The 22,817-nt window shown below is 32.8% G+C and overlaps 1 protein-coding gene across 3 annotated transcripts; it reads left to right on the top strand.

Annotated features, from left to right (window-relative positions):
- Window positions 1–9,622: 9,622 nt before the first annotated feature.
- On the top strand, window positions 9,623–16,983 carry LOC112716778 (valine--tRNA ligase, mitochondrial 1). 3 transcript variants are annotated; one of them, XM_025768774.2, is made up of 20 exons: window positions 9,623–9,942; window positions 10,275–10,325; window positions 10,483–10,655; window positions 10,737–10,809; window positions 11,160–11,225; window positions 11,302–11,385; window positions 11,612–11,689; window positions 11,971–12,054; window positions 12,338–12,417; window positions 12,753–12,810; window positions 12,884–13,186; window positions 13,282–13,452; window positions 13,686–13,885; window positions 14,267–14,669; window positions 14,749–15,000; window positions 15,093–15,593; window positions 15,843–15,934; window positions 16,184–16,283; window positions 16,391–16,533; window positions 16,633–16,983. In XM_025768774.2, exons 1-20 carry the CDS (start codon window positions 9,868–9,870, stop codon window positions 16,784–16,786), a joined length of 3,141 nt encoding a protein of 1,046 aa, XP_025624559.1. In that variant the 5' UTR covers window positions 9,623–9,867; the 3' UTR covers window positions 16,787–16,983. The 3 variants fall into 3 exon arrangements, with proteins under 3 accessions (XP_025624559.1, XP_025624558.1, XP_072061623.1); XM_025768773.2 differs by having other exon boundaries at window positions 9,634–9,942; window positions 10,480–10,655; XM_072205522.1 differs by having other exon boundaries at window positions 9,728–9,942; window positions 10,457–10,655.
- The last annotated feature ends 5,834 nt before the right edge of the window (window positions 16,984–22,817 follow it).

Here is a 22,817-nt window from a genome sequence, read left to right as displayed (position 1 = left end):
AAGAAACAAGGCAAGGCTAGTGGCACAAGGATATGACCAAGAAGAAGGAATAGACTTTGATGAATCATTTGCCCCTGTTGCCCGAATGGAAGCCATAAGACTTCTCTTAGCTTATGCTGCATATCGTGGTTTTAAATTATACCAAATGGATGTGAAATGTGCATTCTTAAATGGAGTGATAGATAGAGAAGTGTATGTGGAGCAGCCCCCTGGTTTTGAAAATAAAGAGCATTTTAATCATGTTTTTAAACTATCTAAAGCTCTCTATGGTTTAAGACAAGCTCCTAGAGCTTGGTATGAGAGACTTAGCTCTTTCCTTTTCAAAAATGGTTTTCAAAGAGACACCACAGACACAACTCTATTCATCAAGAACTCTAATGATTCTTTTATTCTAGTCCAAATATATGTTGATGACATTATTTTTGGATCAGCCAATGAATCCCTTTGTTCTGAATTTGGAAAACTCATGACAAGCGAATTCGACATAAGTATGATGGGTGAACTTAATTTTTTCCTTGGGCTGCAAATTAAACAAACTGAAAATGGTATTTTCATTCATCAAGAAAAGTATGCCAAGGAATTAGTTAAGAAATTTGGTATGGAAAATGCCAAACCCATGGGAACTCCCATGCATCCTAGTTCTAAATTAGATAAGGGAGAAACTGAGAAAGATATTGATGAGACTAGGTATAGAGGGATGATCGGTTCTCTTATGTACTTAACTTCCTCTAGACCCGATATTGTGCAAAGTGTTGGATTGTGTTCTAGGTTCCAATCCAAACCTAAAGAGTCACATCTTTCTGCAGTTAAAAGGATCATTAGATATATTCACGGCACATCCAATTTTGGTCTTTGGTATCCTAAGATTGATGATTTTTCTGCAGTTGGTTATTGTGATGCAGATTTTGCTGGTGATAGAGTTGATAGAAGGAGCACTTCTGGTTTATGTTGCTTCCTTGAAAAGTCATTAAATGTTTGGTCAAGTAAGAAGCAACCAACAGTGGCCTTATCCACTGCAGAGGCTGAGTATATAGCTGCTTCTTCTTGTTGTTCTCAGCTTTTATGGTTAAAAACACAGCTTGCTGATTACAAATTGAAGGCTGAAAATATACCCCTGATGTATGATAATTTGAGTGCCACTAATATTTCTAAAAATCCAGTTTTGCACTCTAGGACTAAGCATATTGAAGTGAAATTTCACTCAATAAGAGAACATGTCCAAAAGGGGGATATTTACATTCAATTTGTTAAATCAGAGGAGCAATTAGCCGATATTTTTACAAAACCATTAGCTGAGGATAGATTTTGCAAGCTTAGGACTTATTTAGGAATTTTGAGTTATGATTCCTTGTTTGAAAAGTGCTGATGTATTTGCCGGAGCTTTTTGTCTCATAAACAGGTATGAGACAATTCTGGGCAGATGATGAATGTTTCCTTCAAGTCAGCGTGTTTTGGACTTATTACAAGTGAAAAATCAATCTGGGCCAATCTCAATTCAGATTTGGGTAGTCTTATGTGTTTCATTAATTCAAACCACATCTGGGCCCAATATGAATGTTACATTCTTGCTTGCTTATTTTGTTTATGACTTGTGAGTTTAAGTTTTTTTTTAAGTTTTTTTTGTGTGGCCTGAAATGGTTTTTAATCCAACTTAATTTTTTTGGTTAAGTTTAATTTTTGTTGTCTTTCAAAATTTAAAATTAATTTCCTGTTTTAAATTCAAAATCCAATAAAATCTTTCTTTTATGAGGTCATGTCTTTTAAAGTCTTTTCAAATGGTGATGCAGTTGCATGGTTTTAGAAATCCACTTTTTGGGTACGGTACCAACACTCCCTCTCTTCCCTCCATAACTTCTCCTCAACCCTTCGGTTTCTTCCCTCTCACACCACTATTTCTCTTCCCTCAAAAGATTGAATCTAACCAAATGAGGAAGAAAGTTATTGCAAAAAGGGCTCCTCGTGAGAAGATTTACAAGCTACCCACAAAGCCTTCCACTCGCTCTCAAGACCGGACCTTTACCCCTTCTCCTTCTCCTCCTACCTCTCCTCCTCGCTGTGACCCCATGGCTCAGACCAAAAACACTCCAAGGTTTCCTACCTCTGCCAAGCCGACGCCACCACCAAAGGCCACACCTTCCAAGCCTAGCTCTTCAAAACCGAGTTCAGCAAAGCCTAGCTCCTCCAAAGGCAAACGTCAGGCGACTGAGGAACCCATTCCCGAACCAACACAACCAAAATCCAGGTCGGTTCCAATGCGCTCTCAACGAGGTAACACTCGAGTCCCTCTCAAAGATGTTAAAGAACCAGAAATAGGACCTTTTGATCACAAAGCTCATTTTCTGACCTCTCATTCAAACTATAACCCCTATAGATTCAAATCTGCCATGAATAATGATTTTTATGAGGGAGTCATCCAGTATCGTACCCTGTGCTCTTCATTTCTCGCTGATTTGCCATCTTTGAAAAGAAAAGGTTTTCCTTTTGTTGACAACTTAATTTTTTTGGACTGGAATCACCTTTTTGAAATCAAAAAACCTGTTTATCCCTTGTTGGTCAAAGAGTTTTATGCAAACATGACTTATCATGAAGGCACTGCTCATTCGTATGTCAAGGGCCGAGATATCGTTTTAAACAATGAGACCATCAGTGAAGCTTTGAAGTATACTGATGTTGGGCCTTGTGCCTACACGTCAGTTAAGTGGGATGATGGAGTTGGTGTTTCTTACAATGATGTCCTGGCTAGTATTTGTGAACATGTCTCCTTAATAGATGACATTACACCCACACACAAAGCCCTAGGATATGAACGTGCTCAGTTGCACCGAATGGTCAACCACATTATACTTCCCCAAAGTGGTTCATATCAAAGGGTTTCATACACTGACACTCTTGTTTTATATGCCATTCTCACCAAAACTGAAATCTCATTTGCATATTTGATGGTTAGATACATGTTTGATTCTGTTAGAAGTGAAAAGGACAAATCTCTTCCTTATGGCATGTTTCTAACTTGTATTTTTGAGTATTTTGGTGTTGACTTGACCAATGAGAAATATGAAAATAGACATTCATATCTAAAGGGAGGTGGTTCAGTGAAACAGAACAAAGGACCCACTAGATCTGAAAGAGTTGTCCTAGATGATGAAGATGATGATTTTGTTCCCGAAGATTCTCCTGATCCTTCCACTGAGGGAACATCCATCTCCACTGGAAAGAAATCTGCTCTGCTAAATGTGGTTAAGGATGTTGCTCAAGAGTTTGTCTCCCAATCAAATCACTTGATTGCCATGAGCAAGGAACAAAGGAAACTAGCCAGCAAGCATGAGAACTTTCTGAAGAAATCGAGGGATAGGGTGGCTGTGCTCATGACCTTCATTGATAACCTTCAAAATGATGAAGACATTGCCACTGATGCTGAAGAGGAAGCTGCTTCGGAGGGGGATGGTTCTGATGCCTAAGTTTTGTCTCATGAAAACTGCTGCTGCTGCTCTCTTTTTATCTCATAAATTCTACTTATTTTGCAACTGTTGAACTGTTTTTATTTTGGATGACTGTAATAACTCTAAATACTGCTGCACTTTTGTTGGTTTAGTTAGAACTTTGGATTGTGATTTAACCTTTTCTTGCAGGATTTGTATTGATGTTTTTGTTGATCTTGTTTATTTTCCACCCTTGATGACAAAAGGGGGAGTAATCGCACTAGAGCACTAGAATGAATGATGGTATTTTTTTTGGTGTTGATGCAGCTACTAGTAATTTATTTCGAATTTTTAATTGCTGCACTAAAATTTGATTTCACATGCTGAATCCTTTTGCTACTGATATTAGCTTGATGTTGGGCTGATTATGTGATGTAGCTCATTTGATATCTCCTATACAAGATAAATGTGCATAGCTCTTTATTGTGCCTTCTTTAAGTACAATGCATAACAGGAACAAAGAGGAAAGCATAAATCCAGGGGGAGCTAATCTTGAAAAGGAAAGGGGGAGCAACATAAAAGCAAATGACAAAAATCAAAGGGAGTTTCTAAACCCTACTCAAATTCACTTCCTTTTGATTATTGCTTAAATCATGTTTGTCATCAAGGGGGAGATTGTTGAGTTAAGAAATTAACTAAATTAATTAGTGATGACAAACATTATTTTTGGACAAATAAATAATTAGTGTTGATTAATCATAATTGCATATTACTAATTATTTATAAAAATACTGCAGGCCAAAATCTGAATTACAGCCCAAATAGAATGGAAAATAAAGCAAGGCTAATGGGTTAATGAAATAAACAAAGCCCAAAAGGAATTAAAGCTGAAAAATCAAAACGGGCCAAGCAAACCATATCAATACTCAAGCCCGATTTGTACTCAGCAAGCAATTCTCTCTCACTTGCTTTTCCCAACTCAACGTACACTTTTTTCCTTTGGTCAGAGAAACACAGAAGAAAGAGAGAGAGCTTCTTCCACACGCTACTCACCGAAGAAGAAAGAAAGAGAGAGATTAAGCTTGAAAGACAAGAGTCTAATCAGAAAATCCAAACCAAATCCAGCTTAGGTTAAAGGTAACCCATTTCCTCTTACATGCATAAGATCTTCTTCTCTTCTTCCCAACTCTATGCTCTATCCAAAATGGGATACAAAGGAAAGTTGATCTCTGTTCTTCACGGCTACAAATCCACGGTCACAAGAGATTCTTGGGGACCAAGTTGCATCTCTATGGTTCAGATTTGGTTGACCATTGGAAGACAATTTCGGTTACTCCTTCCTGGCTTTCGGTCAAGTTGGAGAAGTCAGAAGCAAAGATCCTACTTTGATGTTTGAGAAGAAAAAGTGAGCTTGTGGGTTGGTGAAGCTCAAGGCTCAAGGTATTGACCTTGGAAGAAGAACCAAGCAACATGCAAGGAGATAAAAGAAGCTGTCTGTTCATTCAGAAAGTAAGGAGAGAAAACCAGAGTGTGAGAACAGTGTTCTGTAAAGAAGTTCCTCTACTTGGATAATGCTTACTTTCAAAGAAGCATTCGGCCAACACTGAAGAACTGCATCTGAGGTTTGCGATTCTGGTTTTGCACATAGCAAAGAGGCTGTAGATGAAGTCAATCTCCTTCATGTTTTACTGATTGTGATATACTTTTCTAAGCTTATCTTTCTGTAATTTCTTGAGAGAAAAAGGCATTGTGAGAAAACTTGAGAAAAAGCCAAGAGTTGAAAAAGGCTGAGAGATACACTTAAGAGAAAAGCCTAGAGTTGTTTTCTGATTTCTTTAGGTTAGCTAAGTGTCTTGTATATTGTACCTGTTTGGTATCCCTTTCTTAGTTGGGTTAGCACTAAGAGTGAATAGTTAGGAGTTAGCATAACCAATGTCAAGTTAGGATAGAAATTGAGTGTGAAATTGGTGTATGTAATTCTGTTAACTATAGTGAAATTCCTCCATAATTGTGGAGGAGACTGGATGTAGGTTGCATAGCACAAGGCAACCGAACCAGGATACATGCTGGTGTTCGCTGTTCTCTTCTCTGCTAAGTTCTGTTTTCTGATATTCATGAGACAAAAATAAATTGTCTCATAAATTTCCGCTGCTGAGTTCAAACAGAATCAAAATTGCAAAAGTATTTCAAAAGGGTAATAACAACAATTAAAAGGAAGGCATAGATTCAACCCCCCTTCTCTAAGCCTACCACAACCTTCAATTTATAAAATGAATAACATAATTAAAAAAGGTGACATATTAGTGAGTAATTTTAAAAAAGATATGTTTTAATAATAAATTCGAAAAATGGCAATACGTTGATAAATTAATCTTATTATATTTAAAACTGTCATAAAAATATAATATTTGAATATTAGGAACATATTGGAATTTTTTCAAATCAATGAATTAAAATTTATATTTACATTTGTATATGTAAACCAGATAAAGGTAAACATATAATTTACTCACACAATTTATCACTTCTATTTTTATATATCTGAATTGCAATATATATGCAAAATTATATTTACACTTATTTCATTTAAAATATAAATAAAATATGTATAAATATATCTCCTTTACAATAATAACAAGATTATATTATTGGATAACTAAAAAAATAATATTTACAATATAGTTTAAATCGAGTTCAATAATAAAATAAATAGAAAAAAAAATCTTAAGGACTTTAAAGATAGCATATAAATAACGATAAATAAACTAAATAAGTAAATTTAAAAAATTATATAGTATAAAAATTATCAATGTTATAAAAATTGGACTGGATCGGTCGGTCAATTCGGTTTAACCGAAAACCGGCATATAGGGCGGAAGTGAGTCAAGTCAGCTTGAACTCGACTCATTAATAACTCGATAAAAGCTGAACACATGAGCTGAGTTTGAACTTGAAATTGAGCTCATAAATTAAATGAGCCGAACTTAATTTTGGATAAGCTCAACTCATTAGGGCGTGAGCTGGCTCGATTGTATATATAATATTAAGAGTATAGATTAAATACATATAGGATATGCGTATTAATAATTGAATATATATAATTTTACATATATATTAGTGTTCTTAATTATTTAAAATTTTATAGTCATTTTTTATATATAATTTTGATGTAGGATATAAATAAAAAATTTATAATTGATAGATAAACAATATATAAAATTTATCTTTTTTAAATATTTTTTAATATATATAAATTATAATTTATTAATAGAGAATTATAGATTATGTTTAGCTCGTAAGCTTTCGTTAAGTCAAGTTTGAGGTTACGAAATAGACTCGATTGTTAGTGAGTCGAATGATGAGCTAAACTTAATTTTCGTAAGCTAAGCTTAAACTTGGTCTAGCTTGACTTAACTCGACTCAATTCTTACCCATTCGACGTGCAAAACAGTCCGATCTTTCCCCTAAAATCACTGATACTCGAACTGTTAAAAAACGATTGAACTGGCCCGTTGGAACCGCCGCCATCGTCCGTAGTTGTCGGCGTCTTCGCGGCCTCCTCCTTCCCCTGTCCCAAAGGCATACGGCCAGAGCTTCTCTTCTAGCTCGGCACGTCATCCATTCCGCCGGTGAAGTCGCTGTTCGAGGCTTCCAGCTGCTGCGCCATCGTCTCGCCGTTGACGTCCTGCTGTAGTGGAAGGTTAGTGGCACTGATTTCTGTTGTACTTGCATTATTGAATCCGAATGTCTCTGAAGTCTGAATTAGTGATTTGTGATTTTGAATGTCTCTGATTACTTGATTATTGATTTGTATTTTGAATATGAAATTTGTGATAAATGATAACTGATTTGATTTGCTGCTGTTGCCGTTTTTTTCTCAGTAAACTCATAAGCATTGAACTGTGGCGTTTTCCCTCAAATTAATTTTGGTTCATGTGATTTAATTGGTGTTTAGGGTACAAAGTGAAAAGTTGTTTTTAATTGGATTTGCAAGGTGATTTTTGGTTGATTTTTTATTTAATTTAGTAATGGTATTTATGATTGGGTTTATCTGGTTTTCATTCTTTTCGAATTTGGTAATAATAGTGTGATTACTTGTTGCTGTTTTGTAATGTTTGTTGCTGAATGATGGTTGTTCTTTCTTGCCTCTGTTTAGTAATGTTTATTGAAATTTTGTACATTTTCAATGGATATTTGTACATTTTCATTGCTGAACTCTTCAACTATGAATTGTATTATATGCTGCTAGATTTGAACTCATAAAGTTCCCTGAATTTAAGTTCTCCTTTGGAGACACATATTCAATTACCAGTGGAATGATAAACAATCCTGCATCACTTGGTAAACATGCATCTACCTCTAGCTAATTCAATATAAATAGTAAATTTATTTGTTTTTTAATTCTTTACAAATTATTAAGGGAGGAATTGGAATACAATTAATAATGTCGGTACAAAGCTTTGGGCTGACAAAATTTCCTTTGTTTCAAGGGTTTTATGTGTTAGGAAATTTGCTAAGATTATTGTTATAATGAAAATTATTAAAGTTTCAAAGGGTCATTCAATTCCTCTGTGCTTGCAGCCTCTTAGCATCTTATGCCACTCGTTTCGGGGCAGGGACAAATTTACAACTGGATTTTCTCGTGGTGATGGTCAAGGCCATGCAAATTTATTCAAAGTAGTTAAGCATTACTTGCGTAGTCCAGTATGTATGCTCTTTGGTTCCTAGAGTAAACATTTTGTGAATTCATCTTGGAGACAAATCCACATGAGGAGCATTGTATAGTCTCGTGTTAACAACAGAGACAAAAATTCACCTCACTACACTATATAATCATGCATCCAACCTCATATCTATAACACTGGTTACAATCGTTTGTTGAAAATGTGCAAACTTAAGTCATGAAAGTTGTTTGTATAATGTGAGATCTCAATGAATAAGTAGCTTTGCATTGTATTCAATGATTATTTGAACCTTCAGTGTTGTCTTCTTATCTATTTTTGTGCTATTAATTCATCTCTACATGTTGCTTGACGTATTCTAAAATCGATCAAAAGACACTGTTGTATCATGTCTTACCTATTTGTCAAGTATATTAGTATATTTTGTAATATTAATGTATTTATGTGATGAATTCCTGTTATTTGTAATATTAAAGAGATGGATTCACCATTAATATTAGAAGTTTTATTCAATTTTTTTGATTTTTTTTAATTCTTTGCATTAGGACAGAGATGAAAGAGATATTGTTGTCTGAATGGCAGTGTTGTCATGAGACAAAAAGTGGGTTGAGTTATATTTTAGGATGTCTATTTATAATTTATTTATTATTTTGTTTTAAAACGATTTTTCTAGTTGAATTACGGTTGAACTGGTTGGATCAATAAATCAGTAAATTAATGATTAAAGCAGTTCGATAACCGGTCCGGTTTTCGGAACCTTGAAAATTATGTAGATTATATCACTAATAAGTATAATTCTCCACTTTAAAAAATTAACTTTTTACCAATTAATTATTGGCTTTTTGAACTCAAACCATAATATAAAACTTTCATGGTTGGTTGATTAATCAAAAGTCAAAACCAATTGACAATTCTTGATTTTTTGTTGTGGATAAAAAATTATTTATTAAAATAATTATACATATAAAATATTTGTTAAAATATAAAATATATATTAAAAATAAATTAAATAATAAGTATATTTAAATATATAACAACTAATTTGATAACAAATTTGTACGTTTGGATAATATTTTTATTCTTGTTGAAGCAGTAAAATAAGAAAATTTATTGCGTTCTCTTTGGTTGAAATTGAATACCTTTTAAAAATAAAGTGTTTAGGTGTTTACTAGGATGCTCTATATATGGTGTATAATTTATTAAAATAAATAATTAATAGTGTTTAATTATATTTGGCAAATAAAATACAGACAAAAATATTGTATTTAAAAATAACGAATGAATATATTTTATAAAAAATATTGAAATATTAATAAAAGATATGATTTATTTTTATTTTTTTAATTATTTTTATCAAATTTTATAATTATATTTTTTATTATTATATATTTCTTCTAATTTTTTTATAAAAATATTAATTTTATATCGATATTCTTTCATTCTTTGTGTCTTATGTCTAAGAATCAATTCAAACCTTATAATAGTTGGTCTAATAAATCAATAAATCGGTAATTACACTTCAGAACCTTACTAGAAAAAAATCTTGTCTTTGGGACAATGTAATTTCTAAACTTACCCTTATTTTCAATTAGAAGTTTTAAATTTGAACAAAACACCTAGGTGGCTAGGTTAGTGTTTGTCTTGCTTGAGTCACTCTATCTGACATTGCGACTCCTTCCTTTCCATTGCCATAGACTCGTGGAAAGGGCCGCCATTGGATTCCACTTCGCACACTCAATTCCCGCAACTCTCACTCTCATCTTCCAATGGACAATTCCTCGCAGAACAACAAGGAGCAAGTAATCGAAGATCCAGAGAAGAAGAAGAAGAAGGAGGAGAAGGTTTCTCCATCTTCATCGCAATCTTTTAAGATCCCTACTTGCTCATTCATTTATTGATTCAAGTTTTCAGCTTTCTGGGTTTTTGACACTTCCATGGGATTTCCATTAATGGGGTTTTCGACACCCTTTTTGCTGAAATGAATTCCTTTATGATAGTTATGGGAGGAATTCAAATAGTGTTGTAAACTAGCTGAAAAGCTTTCAACTTTTGATTTGAATCTATTCTTTTAGACTAGCGTAATAATAGTACTATTGAATGGCAACTTTTTTTTTTTGTTTTGTTTTTAATTTTCATGTGACAAGTTTGTGGATTTTGTGGATTTTGTGGGCAGGCAAGAGAAAAGCAATTGAAGAAAGAGAAATTCCTCCAAAAGCAAGCTCAGGTGACTACAATTCACAGATTTCTCATGCTGTGCAATAGCAATGCCTGATTTTGTTTAATATAATGTGAACCTGTTTGTGTTCTGTCTCAGTTTGAGCATTTGACATTGCAAATTATGCTTGAATTTTTCAGCTTTTTCTCCTTGTTGGTTTCAGCAGCAACAAGCTCAGCAATCCAATGCCCCAAAAAAGAGTGAAAAGAAAGCTGCCAGACGTGGCGCGGAGGATGAGAATCCTGAAGACTTCATTGATCCTGAGACCACTTCTGGTGACAAGAAACGTATGTCTCGTCAAATGGCAAAGCAGTACAGTCCAACTGCCGTCGAGAAATCGTGGGTGCCAATCCTGTTGTTATGTTCATTATTGCTGTTTCCTTGTATGAAATGCTCATTGTTTGTGTTGATAAAATTTAGGTGGTATGAGTGGTGGGAGAAATCAAAGTATTTTGTGGCAGACTCAAGCAGCTCCAAACCACCTTTTGTTATTGTGAGTGTTTTGCTGAACTCATATATGCTTGTTCCTGGTGGCAATTCGGATGTAACTTAATATTTGTGTGGTGAGAACTCGCATGTTATTTATGTAGTGTGACTGTAGTACTTTCACTGTATGGTGGAAGTGATTTTTCTCAAATTGGTATTGATAAATGGGTGAATTTTTTAATTTGAAAAGATATATGTTGTTATGATCTTGGTTTAATTTTGAGAAGTTTTAGTCTTTGTTTCCCTTTGCATTGCTTTTGAGGTACATGTAAGGTAGCTAAAAATTTCAAATGAGTTAGAGCAAGGAACAATTGTTTATTTATATCCATTGAGTGCCTAACTGTGCTTTATTTTTAGGTTTTACCCCCACCAAATGTGACTGGAGCTCTTCACATTGGTCATGCTCTAACAGCTGCAATTGAGGTATCTTATAATTAAATTCCCTTATTCAGTTTAGCTGTTGATAACTATTAATCTCAATGTGATTTATTGCTTGCAGGACACCATGATTCGTTGGCGAAGGATGTCTGGATACAATGCTTTGTGGGTGCCTGGGATGGACCATGCTGGGATTGCCACACAGGTTCATTTTCTAAATATTTAAGTTTATATATTGGTTCTATTTTGCTCATTCTGTGGGGGTATTGTGTATTGTGCCTTCTATTATAAATTTGTGGCTAGAAACAAATTGCTACAAATTGTGTTGTGTCATACTTTTATTGTCTTTAATGGTAGTTTAGATCAATTTTTGATCAATTTATGTGTGAGATAATTTGGAATTATGTTTAAATTTGACTACTATGTTGCAGGTGGTTGTGGAGAAAAAGATAATGCGTGAACGAAAACTAACTAGGCATGATCTGGGCCGTGAGAAATTCGTTTCTGAGGTATGTTTTCCATTGAAGTATTTTATGCCTTGTTTTGAATATTTCAATACCTTCTATTTTGGGAGCCTTGGAGAAAAGTTTCAATTTTCTCATTATGACCTTAATGTCATGGGTTTAAGCTGTGAAATTAACTACTGATGCTTGCATCTGGTTAGACTGCCTATGTTACACCCTTTTGGGTGCAGTCCTTTTCTAGACCCTGATGCAAGATGCTTTGCTCCTGTCTGCCTTATTTTTCAAGTTTGATGCTTAGACCTACTGGTGAATGTTGACAAAAATAGGTGTGGGAGTGGAAAGACAAGTATGGAGGCACAATATTACAACAGTTACGTCGATTAGGAGCCTCTCTAGATTGGACACGTGAGGTAAATATCTAACTTCTTTGTTGTGTAGTCTAATGTTAATGACTCATTTTTCCTTCATTTTTTTGTTGTTAATCAAAAGAAAATAAATACTTGAGCTGAAAGTACGATCTTTGTTCTTTTGCATGGCCAACCCAAAAGCATTTTTATAACATCCAACCAACCTAGCAATGAAGCATAGATAGCTGAACACATGCCTGTCCACTAAAAGTTCATTTGTTTTATGCCATTTCACTTTTATAACATGGTAATTTGTTTCAACATATTCGTGTCTTTCTCTTTCCAGTGCTTCACAATGGATGATCAAAGATCTAAAGCTGTGACAGAGGCATTTGTGATGCTTTACAAGCAAGGCCTTATTTATAGGTGTGATGGTTGTTGGCAACAATTATTAAGTTTTTTTTTTTTTTTTCAGTTCTTAAGAATCATAGATACTTTATTAATTCTTGTTTAAAACTTGAAATGTTCACTTAAACCTGAATTGTTTATTTAGTTTAATAAATGCGCCATGGTAAAATCATATATTCATATCTAATGTATCTTTGTGAATTAATTTGAAATCTAAAGCTGATAATTCTGTTTATCAAACTTTGTGTGTTCTATAAGTTCTCAATTTCTATAGTATGGTTTATATTTCAGTTTTTTCTGTTGCCAGTGCACAGTATGCAATTCTAATTTCTCTGTTTTGGTCACTGTTGTAGGGACCTTCGTTTGGTGAACTGGGATTGTGTATTACGAACTGCTATATCTGATATTGAGGTATGCAATGCATTGCTTCTCTGTTGTTCCTCTAATGAATTCTGTGTAATGTAATTTGCTTTTCTGCATGCAGGTGGATTATATTGATGTAAAAGAAAGGACCCTGCTAAAGGTCCCCGGGTATGACAAACCAGTAGAGTTTGGAGTTCTAACCAAATTTGCATACCCCTTGGAAGGGAACCTAGGTGAAATTATTGTTGCCACAACTAGGATTGAAACCATGCTTGGTGACACTGCTATTGCCGTACATCCTGATGATCAAAGATACAGCCAATTTCATGGAAAATGTGTTATTCATCCATTCAGTGGAAGAAAACTTCCTATAGTTTGTGATGCTATTCTTGTTGATCCAGCATTTGGTACAGGTGCCGTCAAGGTATTCTCTATATGTATGATTAAAAGCTCTGTGTGTGTTGAAGTTCTTTTTGAAGTGATTTTGTATGCATTATGTTACTTCCCTTGTCCTTGCAGATCACACCTGCCCATGATCCAAATGATTTTGAGGTGGGAAAACGTCACAACCTTGAATTCATTAATGTTTTCACTGATGATGGAAAAATAAATTCCAATGGTGGCTCTGAATTTTTGGGCATGCCACGATTTAAAGCTCGAGAAGCAATAGCAGAAGCATTACAAAAGAAGGTATTGTTATAAAATTGATTGTTGCATATGATATCTTTTGTCCCTCGGATAAGATCAATAGTTATTGTTACTCTTGTCGGAATTTGCACAAGTATCTATGTGCAATCTGACTAATGAATGCATCTTTTGGTGACTGGGTGGCCATATTACTTGTATTTGTTTCAATCTTTGGTGAGAATGTGTTGAAAGAATCAAGTTTGGGTGGTGCTTATTTCTCCTCTCCTTCCTTATAGGGACTTTATAGGGGTTCTGAAAACAATGAAATGCGCCTTGGTGTATGTTCAAGAAGCAATGATGTTATCGAGCCTATGATAAAGCCCCAGTGGTATGTTAGTTGTGGAGATATGGCAAAGGAAGGTCTTAATGCTGCTGTGGATGAGGAAAACATAAAGCTAGAAATTGTTCCAAAACAATATTTGGCTGATTGGAAGAGGTGCTTATATATTTCTTTGCACTTTTTTCATAATGATCTATTATAAAATTGACTCTTCGTAGTTTTCTGAATTGTAGTTTATGCTTTTATACTACACTGGAAGCTAATCTTATCATATAAAGAATAATAGTATCATTCTCTTTTTATTAGGGAAAAAGGTTAAGAATTGAGTTTTGCTATGCTTGGTACAGCTCAAGACTGAAATAGAGGCAGATAAAATCTTGAATAATACAATCAATCTTAGTTTACTGAGCTGCTTTGCTTTTAGGTTTTCAGCTCAACTAAGTATTTGGGTGGCATGTTTTTTAAAATTGGATTTTATTTTGCCTTTGTGCACGTTTTTATATTACAATGTCTTAATCTAAGATTTCAAGTTTACAGATGGCTAGAAAACATACGCGATTGGTGCATTTCACGGCAGTTGTGGTGGGGTCACCAAATACCTGCATGGTATGTCACTTTGGAAGATGACCAACTGAAGGAGTTTGGTGTTTACAATGATCATTGGGTAGTGGCAAGAAATGAGGAGGAGGCCCAAGCTGAGGCTAGCCAAAGGTATAGTGGAAAGAAGTTCCATTTGATCCGCGACCCCGACGTTCTTGATACATGGTTTTCTTCTGGTCTGTTCCCATTATCTGTGTTGGGCTGGCCTGATGACACAAAAGACCTAAAGACATTCTATCCAACTTCTGTTTTGGAAACCGGTCATGATATCTTATTCTTCTGGGTTGCACGTATGGTGATGTTAGGAATGAAGTTGGGCGGTGATGTGCCTTTTAGACAGGTGACTTTGCTGTCTTATGATGATCATTTAGGGAGGGTTTAATTCTTGTTTATGCATGTGTGATTTCCATTCTTTGCAGATTTATTTACATCCCATGATTCGTGATGCACATGGGCGCAAAATGTCCAAGTCATTAGGAAATGTTATTGATCCAATCGAAGTGATAAATGGGATATCGCTGGAAGGTCTACATAAGAGGTTAGAGGGTGGTAACCTAGACCCTAAAGAACTAGCTGTTGCGATAGAGGGTCAGAAGAAGGACTTTCCAAATGGCATTGAGGAATGTGGTGCAGATGCTCTCCGTTTTGCACTGGTTTCATACACAGCTCAGGTGTCAATATTCTACCAATGTTTATACGGCATTTCTTTTTCTCATCAATTCATTGAATTCATTATTAATTGTGTTATTTTCTTTCATTTCAGTCTGATAAAATCAACCTTGATATTCAAAGGGTGGTTGGGTATCGTCAATGGTGTAATAAATTGTGGAATGCTATACGATTTGCCATGAGCAAGCTTGGAGATGATTATATTCCTCCTGCAAATTTGGGTCCAGATGTTCTTCCATTTAGCTGCCAGTGGATTCTCTCGGTGTTAAACAAAATCATAACTAAAACAATAAAGTCTCTAGAATCATTTGAGTTCTCACATGCTACCACTGCTGTGTATTCTTGGTGGCAGTATCAATTGTGTGATGTCTTTATTGAAGTGATTAAACCTTACTTTGCTGGTAATGATCCCAAGTTTGCTTCTGAAAGACGCCATGCACAGGATACCTTGTGGTTCTGTCTTGATAATGGCCTTCGATTGCTTCATCCATTTATGCCGTTTGTTACGGAAGAATTGTGGCAGCGGCTTCCTTCACCCAAGGAATGTAAAAGAGCAGATTCTATCATGATATGTCCTTATCCATCACCTACAGAGGTTAGTTTTTTCGGAGGATAAACTACATCCTTGTCTACTTTCAGATAATATCTAGTCTTTTTATGTTTGATAAATCGAGAATTATTCCGTCTAGAAGAAAAGGATAATGATATTCCGATTTATTAAAAATCTTTGGCTATTAAGCAATAGATACTTCTTTTGTACAATTATATTTCTTATTAATAACCGAGCCCACTGAAAAGATTTAGTTGTTGTAGTATGTCTTTAATATTGTATTTTCCATCCCAGGGCTGGAATAATGAAACAGTGGAGAATGATATGGATCTTGTCGAGTCGACTGTTAAATCTCTCAGGTCACTTGCAAAAGAGAGTCGCGATAGGTATTGGTTTTTCTGCTTTCTATTTTATGTGAATATATGTCATTGAAAAGAAAAAGGAACTGTGTGAATTGCGCAAGTGATGATTTGAGATCCTCTGAAAGTAACCACAAGACGATGAAAAGTTCTGGCGAAGCTATGGCCTCTGTTTTTATTCTGTCATATCATGACTGCCTTCTCTACTGACCAGATTGCGATTGCATTTCAATCTTAACATACTTTGCTGATTCCATAACCGGTGCTTGTTTCTAGGCGACCGGCTTTTGTTCTTTGCTTAACACGGGCGGTTGAGGAGATTATATCAAGCCGTCAACTGGAGATTGTAACGCTAGCAAATCTGTCCTCTTTAACCGTAAGTTGGACAAGTTTATAAATGGTTTTATTTTAATTTTTTTTCGATATCACAGCGCATATCAACAACATATTCTTCACTTTTAACACCAATGGTATGATTCACAGGTGATCAATGAAAACGATGCTGTTCCTTCTGGGTACGCGAATACAGTTGTAAACGAAACCCTTTCTGTTTACTTAGAGCTTCAAGGGACAAGTTCTGCAGAAGCAGAGCAAGGAAAGATGAAGAAGATAGAGGAGCTTAAGAAGTAAGTTTATACCTAACTGCTGCTGAAAACTTATTTTAGCATAGCCAAGTTATAAATGCAAATTCACTGCTTCCAAATTCTAACACATTGAAAACACAGGCAAATAGAAAAACTAGAGAAGATTATGAGTGCTCCAGGTTATGAAGAGAAGGTTTTGCCTCAAGTCAGAGCTAAGAACCAGGAGAAGCTCGACTCGCTAAAGGAGCGGCTGCTGCTCGAGGAAACGGCTGGACTTACTATAGCTTCAAAATAGTGGATCTTGATTGATCATTAGTATTTTTTTTCGGTTTCATTTGATTAGTATAGCCTAACTTTTTGGCTGTTATTTATACACCTTCTCTTTTGTTTTGGTAATCCTTTGGCAAGAAATTTTGAGCAGTTATTTTGTGCATGTGTTGTAACTTACCAGCAAAATCAGCAATTGAACACGAGATTGTAACTTAGCTTTCATACACCTCCTACCCTTTTTATCTCTGGTATCCAACAAAAGAAACAAAACAAATAAAGAACACTACAAGAACAAGAACCTACAATTTAGAAAAAACTGCAAGTTTCAGTTTCAATGTTGGTAGATTAGTTTGTTTTTTCCATGGTATTTTTTAGGTTTAATTACTTTGTTGGTTCTTATAGTTTTGTGAAATTTTTAATTAGGTTTTTATTTTTTTTTAATTAGGTCCTTTCACTATTTTTTTTTTCAATTAAGTCCTTCTTAGTAGTAATTGGCTTAATGTTATAGGGATTCAACTAAAAAAAAAGAATTGGTATAGGGACCTAAATAAAAAGGAAAAAAAGTGTAGAGACTCAATTAAAAAAAATTTTTGGTGTAAGGATTCAATTAAAAAGAAAAAAAATATAGGGACCAAACTGAAAATTTTGCGAAACTATAGGGACCAACAAAGTAATTAAACCTATTTTCTAATTCAGCAAAACAAAGACTAATTTGCTAGATCTGAATTTTATTCGATGATCTATTATTTGCTAATGAGTTGTTATATATACAAGGTGGAATTTAAACTTTTGATACTTATTTAAGTAGACAAGTAGATCAGAAGCAAAGCGTTAAAGCAATCAAGCGTGGATTTTGGTTTAGCATGTAGTTAAATTATTTTTTTATTAAAAGAGAAAAACTGCAAATTAGTTGTTAAAAAAATGATGGTATTAAAATGATGTCATTATAAAGATATAGATGCTGAGATGCAGAGGGATTGTTAATTATTTTGTTGGCAATTAGAAAGGTTGATGAATTGGACACTTAGCCCGGAGTTTTATAATTCTATCTATGCCCAAACAAAGATTTGTTCCTGGTTTGCTTAATTTGTTTCTTTTCTTTAGCTGTTGTATATTTGGGCCCTATGTGGGCCGAGCAATGTTGTCCAAAATAAAACTTCCAAGTTTTGACTACACAAAAACAAATATTGCGTAAAGAACAAGATAGACAAAATTTCTGGATTGTTTTTTAAATAAATAATTTAATTATTTTAATTATCAAAATAAATAATTTGTAACGTATTTATCGATAGATAATTAAAACAATTAAATTATTTATTTTAAAAAAATCCCAAAATTTCTATAGTAATCTTTTAAATTTACGATTTTTACTAATTTTGTTCATCAAATTTCAATTGTACAGTTGTAGTTTTGAGAATAAATTCCGGACACCATAGTAGTCGTTCGACCCCTATCTGGAGTTGACTCAACAAATGCAATAATGAGCTGGCATTCCTTTGCTATCTTGAACTACTATTAAATAAATGAGGAGTGTTAGGGCTAGTATTTTTGTTAAATTCTGGTCAACATTTAATTATTAAAAAAAATTGAATGATTTTATACTATTAAATGTAATTTCACACTATTAAAAATATCATTGATAGCTAATTAATGGCTAAAAATCACAAAATCTACTGACCCCTAAACTTTCTCTAAATAATAATGTTTTTCGTTTGGCACTCGATGAAAGCCAAAACGACGAACTAGTATGAAACAACGTTTTTCATATTTTATTGGGCGTCAAATGAAACGTCACTAAATTGATAAAAACCAAGATTATGAAAAATTACTACAGAGATTTAATCATCAAAATATATATACATTGCATAAAATTCAGTTAGTTAGCTTTTAAGAAAAAAATATTAATTGAATCGTGTGAAGCATGAATAAAAAAATAATAATTAATCATGAATGGGAGAGAACCACTCAAAACACAAGAACAAAATGAAGAAATAAAAAATTGTAAATCTTGGTAGCGAGTGACCGAAAGCAATCATATTCATACCACTCCCCTTTTGAGTTTTAGCTTTTGACAAATCAAATTCAATAATTATTGATACCAAACATTTAAAAACTAAATAAATAAATAAATTTATTGAACCCTAAGAAGCCAGCAATACAGTTCCATAAATTGACACTGATTTTAGAGGTCCACACATTCATCAACCACACTCGTCAATCGTCACAGTATTCACGTCCTGCTTTTCAATTTGTATATATACACCATTCAAATTGTAACATTATAAATTATTATTCTTGATGTTCTTTTTCCAATAAAAAAATACATGTGGTTATAGTGGGTTGTATTTATAATTTTATATCAAGAAAACTATAAGCTAATGAAAAATTAATTATCATTTTCATCGACCTTGAAAATTACAATCGTGAATAAAAAAGAAGAGACTAAAAAGGAAGTAAAAGATATATTTTATTTAAGAGAATATATATAAAGTAGATTTGATTATGCTATTATGACAAATTTAATTTTCTGGTGATTGATTATTTAGTTAGAAAAATATATAAATTAATATATATATATATATATATATATATATATAATATACATAAATATATATTAGCTGATCTAATAATTGACTTTCAGTGTATATAAAGTAATTTTGATAAAATAATTTATACCAGATAATTAATAAATGTTCAAAAAATAATAAGTATTTATAATATTTTAATTTTTTATTATTTAACTAAAAATAATTATTTTACATAATCATATTATAGTAATTACTAATTAAGTCTTATATTTAAAATATTTAAAATTTGTTCATTTTTATCATGTTTTGTCAAATATCTAAAACTTCAATTCAGATCAAATGAAAGGTATATATATATATTAGGTAGAGTTGAAACTTAAAAGCCAATCCAGCTGAATTTAAACTCAACTAGTTAACTCATCAATAAGGAAAGCATATGATATAAGATTAAGTTTAGATTTAAGCTTATATATTAAATAAATTGAACTTAAATTTAAAGAAGTTTAGTTCTATCTTGTAAATTTAGTTTATATTCTATATATTGAAAATATTTGGTAACCAAAGAAAATATACATAATTATTTTTTGATTGAAGGTTTTTTATATATAACTTAGAACTTTTACGAATCACGTTTATGCTATTTGAATTAACTTAAGAGTTTTTAGTGAGTTAAATTTGAGTTATACAATTAATTAAGTTTAAATATTCATGAGTCAAATTATAGACCAACTCAAGCTTAATTTTTATAAGTTGAACAAAATTTTAACAAATTTTTTTTACCAATATTTGATCAACATTTAGTTTTTAATATTATGTTGCATTTGGATTTTTTTTATTTGTGTACAAAAATATTAATAGTAATTAACTGATGGTTCAAAATTATAAAACTTCCTAGTCTTATAACACTACTATCACATATATACACACAATATTGAATAATTATCAATAATTATTGGATGGTTTTCATCAACTACAACTGTTTTAGGAAAGAAAATCCACTTAATTGTTACAAAAAGTCATGAAATAGTTTTTTCCAATGTTGAAGGAAAAAGGCACCAATTTAGAATAAAAGGAACATAATTGGTTTTCCATTTAGCTAATCATACAAATAATAGGCACATGAAACATGAGAAAGGTGTAAGGTCCCACCAAAAAACTTATATTATATATTCAAACAAATTTCATGTATTGATGAAGTGGGGACTACAAATCTTCGTTCCTTCTCATCATAATATTAATAATTATTAGTGGCGCCTCGAAATAGTAGTATTTTGAATAATGCATTGTTTTGCGTCTTCCTTCCTTTTGTTTCGTTTTTATTAGTTATTACTATGTTTCTTTTTTTTTCTATTAACATAAAAGATTAAAATTTCAATATCTCTTTACCTGTATATATATTTAGAGATGGATGGCTATTCATTTCCAAAATAAAATTAAATTAAAAGATCATTAATATATCAGTTTATTACTCATATAACTTTTAATGAATTTCATTGTAGTGATCAAAATAATAATTAATTAAACACATATGTTTATGCATTAAATATTATTTGATTTATTTATAAATTTAATTTATCCCATACCAATATAATTTTTTATTAATTTTCTAAATTAATAATATTTAAATTTAACTTTAATACACTATTAAGTGTAAATAAAATTTTACAAATGTATCTAATTAGTATTGACACATCAGTAAAAATAATTATTTTTTATATTCACTGTCTTATAATCATCCAAAAAAAATGTAAGATAATTATCAGAATATCAAAATTGAATTTTAAAAATGATTTTTTTTGTAAAATACCTAAATAAGACTCATTTTTTATTTATAAAATGTACAAGTTTGGGAGCTTTTTTGCGCATGACACAAGTAGAATCAAAATAATAATTAGAGACTCACTAATTAGGACTTGGTAAATAAATCATTTGTTGGTTATATATATTTTCTTAATATATAAAATAATATTGAGACTATTAATCACTTGGTTAGTAAATTATTTGATTTGGTCCATACTGTATTAGCGGAAAGATTGACATAATATAAGTAATTTGATGATATGCAAAATGAGGGACAGAATGTTTAATCTCTCATATCATCCTCACGCCAAATTTTTATTAAAAAAATAATTGAAGCAAGTATTTTCAATTTAAAAGGACCAAATAACAATTACAAAGGACACCAAAATTACGAAAGTCTCAAATGAATTAATCGTTTAAATTCTGCCTGTCTGTGTATCATATTAGTCTCTCAATTTTCAATTATACCAAAATAATCTCCCAAATTAACTCTGATGACTACTGTTAGACTCTAATTCATCTTTCCTTAATTAAAGAAAAAAAAAACGAACTATAAGCAGTGATGAGAGATTGGTTAAAAAAAATTATTATGTATATCCTAAAAATTAACTATTATATTAATTGTGATGTATTTATATATAAATATATATTAAAATTTTAATTATTTTTAATATATATTTTATATTTTAATACATTATATACAAGAGTAAATCTTTATAGTAATTTTTAAGATTCACGCGACTATCTCAATGTGATTCTTGAGATTCCAATTTTATTATTGTAGTCTTTTTGATAGAATTCAGGAGACCATAGTAGTTCCTGAGCATATTTTTAGCAATGAATCAGCTATTACATTACTGACATGGCATCACTTTATCCCACTGGACCCAATTTGATTCCTCCTTCTCCGAGTCGCTTAGTTTTGGCGCTGTTACTACCGTCGAAGTCCCGTTTTTGGCGCTGTTGGGAAGGATGTACAGGAGAAAGAAGAAAAGAATGGTGTGTTCAGATTCAAAAAAACGTTTCAGAAGAGCATGCCAGAGAATAAATGATCATGGGTGGTGCTAGTGCTAAACTTCGTCGGGAGGAAGGAAGTTTAGGCTTGTGAGGAAAAGCCAGCGATGGTAGGGGCAATTGACATGGTGGAGAGGAGAGCAATGTGCAATAAGCACTGGGGAAGGTTGGCGAGGATAGGGTATACGTAGTGGTGTCGGAGGAGCAGGGTTGGTTGTTCATTGGAATTTACAACGGTTTCAACGGCCTTGACGTGCCGGAGTTTCTAATGGGACATATCTACTTGCGGTCCACAATGAGCTTTAAGGTCTGTTTTGGGAAATTAAAAAAGGAGAGGGTAGAAAAGACAGTTCCAGTATTTTTACTATTGAAGTTGCTGTTGAGGTGAAGAACACTGAGGGAGATGTAAATGAAGACTCAATCTCTCATTCTGCGACTGTAGCAGTTAAGAATAGTGAGAAGAATAGTGAGAATAGTGAGAAGGGAAGGATGATGAAGAAGAATAGTGAGAAGAGGTGCTCTCGTGTGGCAAAGTGATGTCATATCAGCGTTGCAACAATGAACTCATTACTAGAAAGATATTCAAAAATCACTATTGTGTTTGAAACTTTATCTGAAAGACTACATTGGATAATTGTGTGAATCTCAGATACCACTATGAGAAATTACTCGTATATAAAATGACTAATTTAGTATAAAATTTTTATGTATATG

The sequence above is a fragment of the Arachis hypogaea genome, chromosome 10 (assembly GCF_003086295.3).
Source record: "Arachis hypogaea cultivar Tifrunner chromosome 10, arahy.Tifrunner.gnm2.J5K5, whole genome shotgun sequence".
Taxonomy (NCBI): Eukaryota; Viridiplantae; Streptophyta; class Magnoliopsida; order Fabales; family Fabaceae; genus Arachis; species Arachis hypogaea.
The sequence above is the reverse complement of the archived record's forward strand: the minus strand, read 5'-3'. Positions and strand labels throughout refer to the sequence as shown.

Bases quoted from the DNA above. Each gene is read 5' to 3' on its own strand.
- LOC112716778 (XM_025768773.2), top strand. From the start codon at position 9,868: ATGGACAATTCCTCGCAGAACAACAAGGAGCAAGTAATCGAAGATCCA. The intron at 10,326-10,479 runs GTGACTACAATT...TGTTGGTTTCAG, and splicing joins TCCTCCAAAAGCAAGCTCAG to CAGCAACAAGCTCAGCAATC. The intron at 11,386-11,611 runs GTTCATTTTCTA...ACTATGTTGCAG, and splicing joins ATGCTGGGATTGCCACACAG to GTGGTTGTGGAGAAAAAGAT.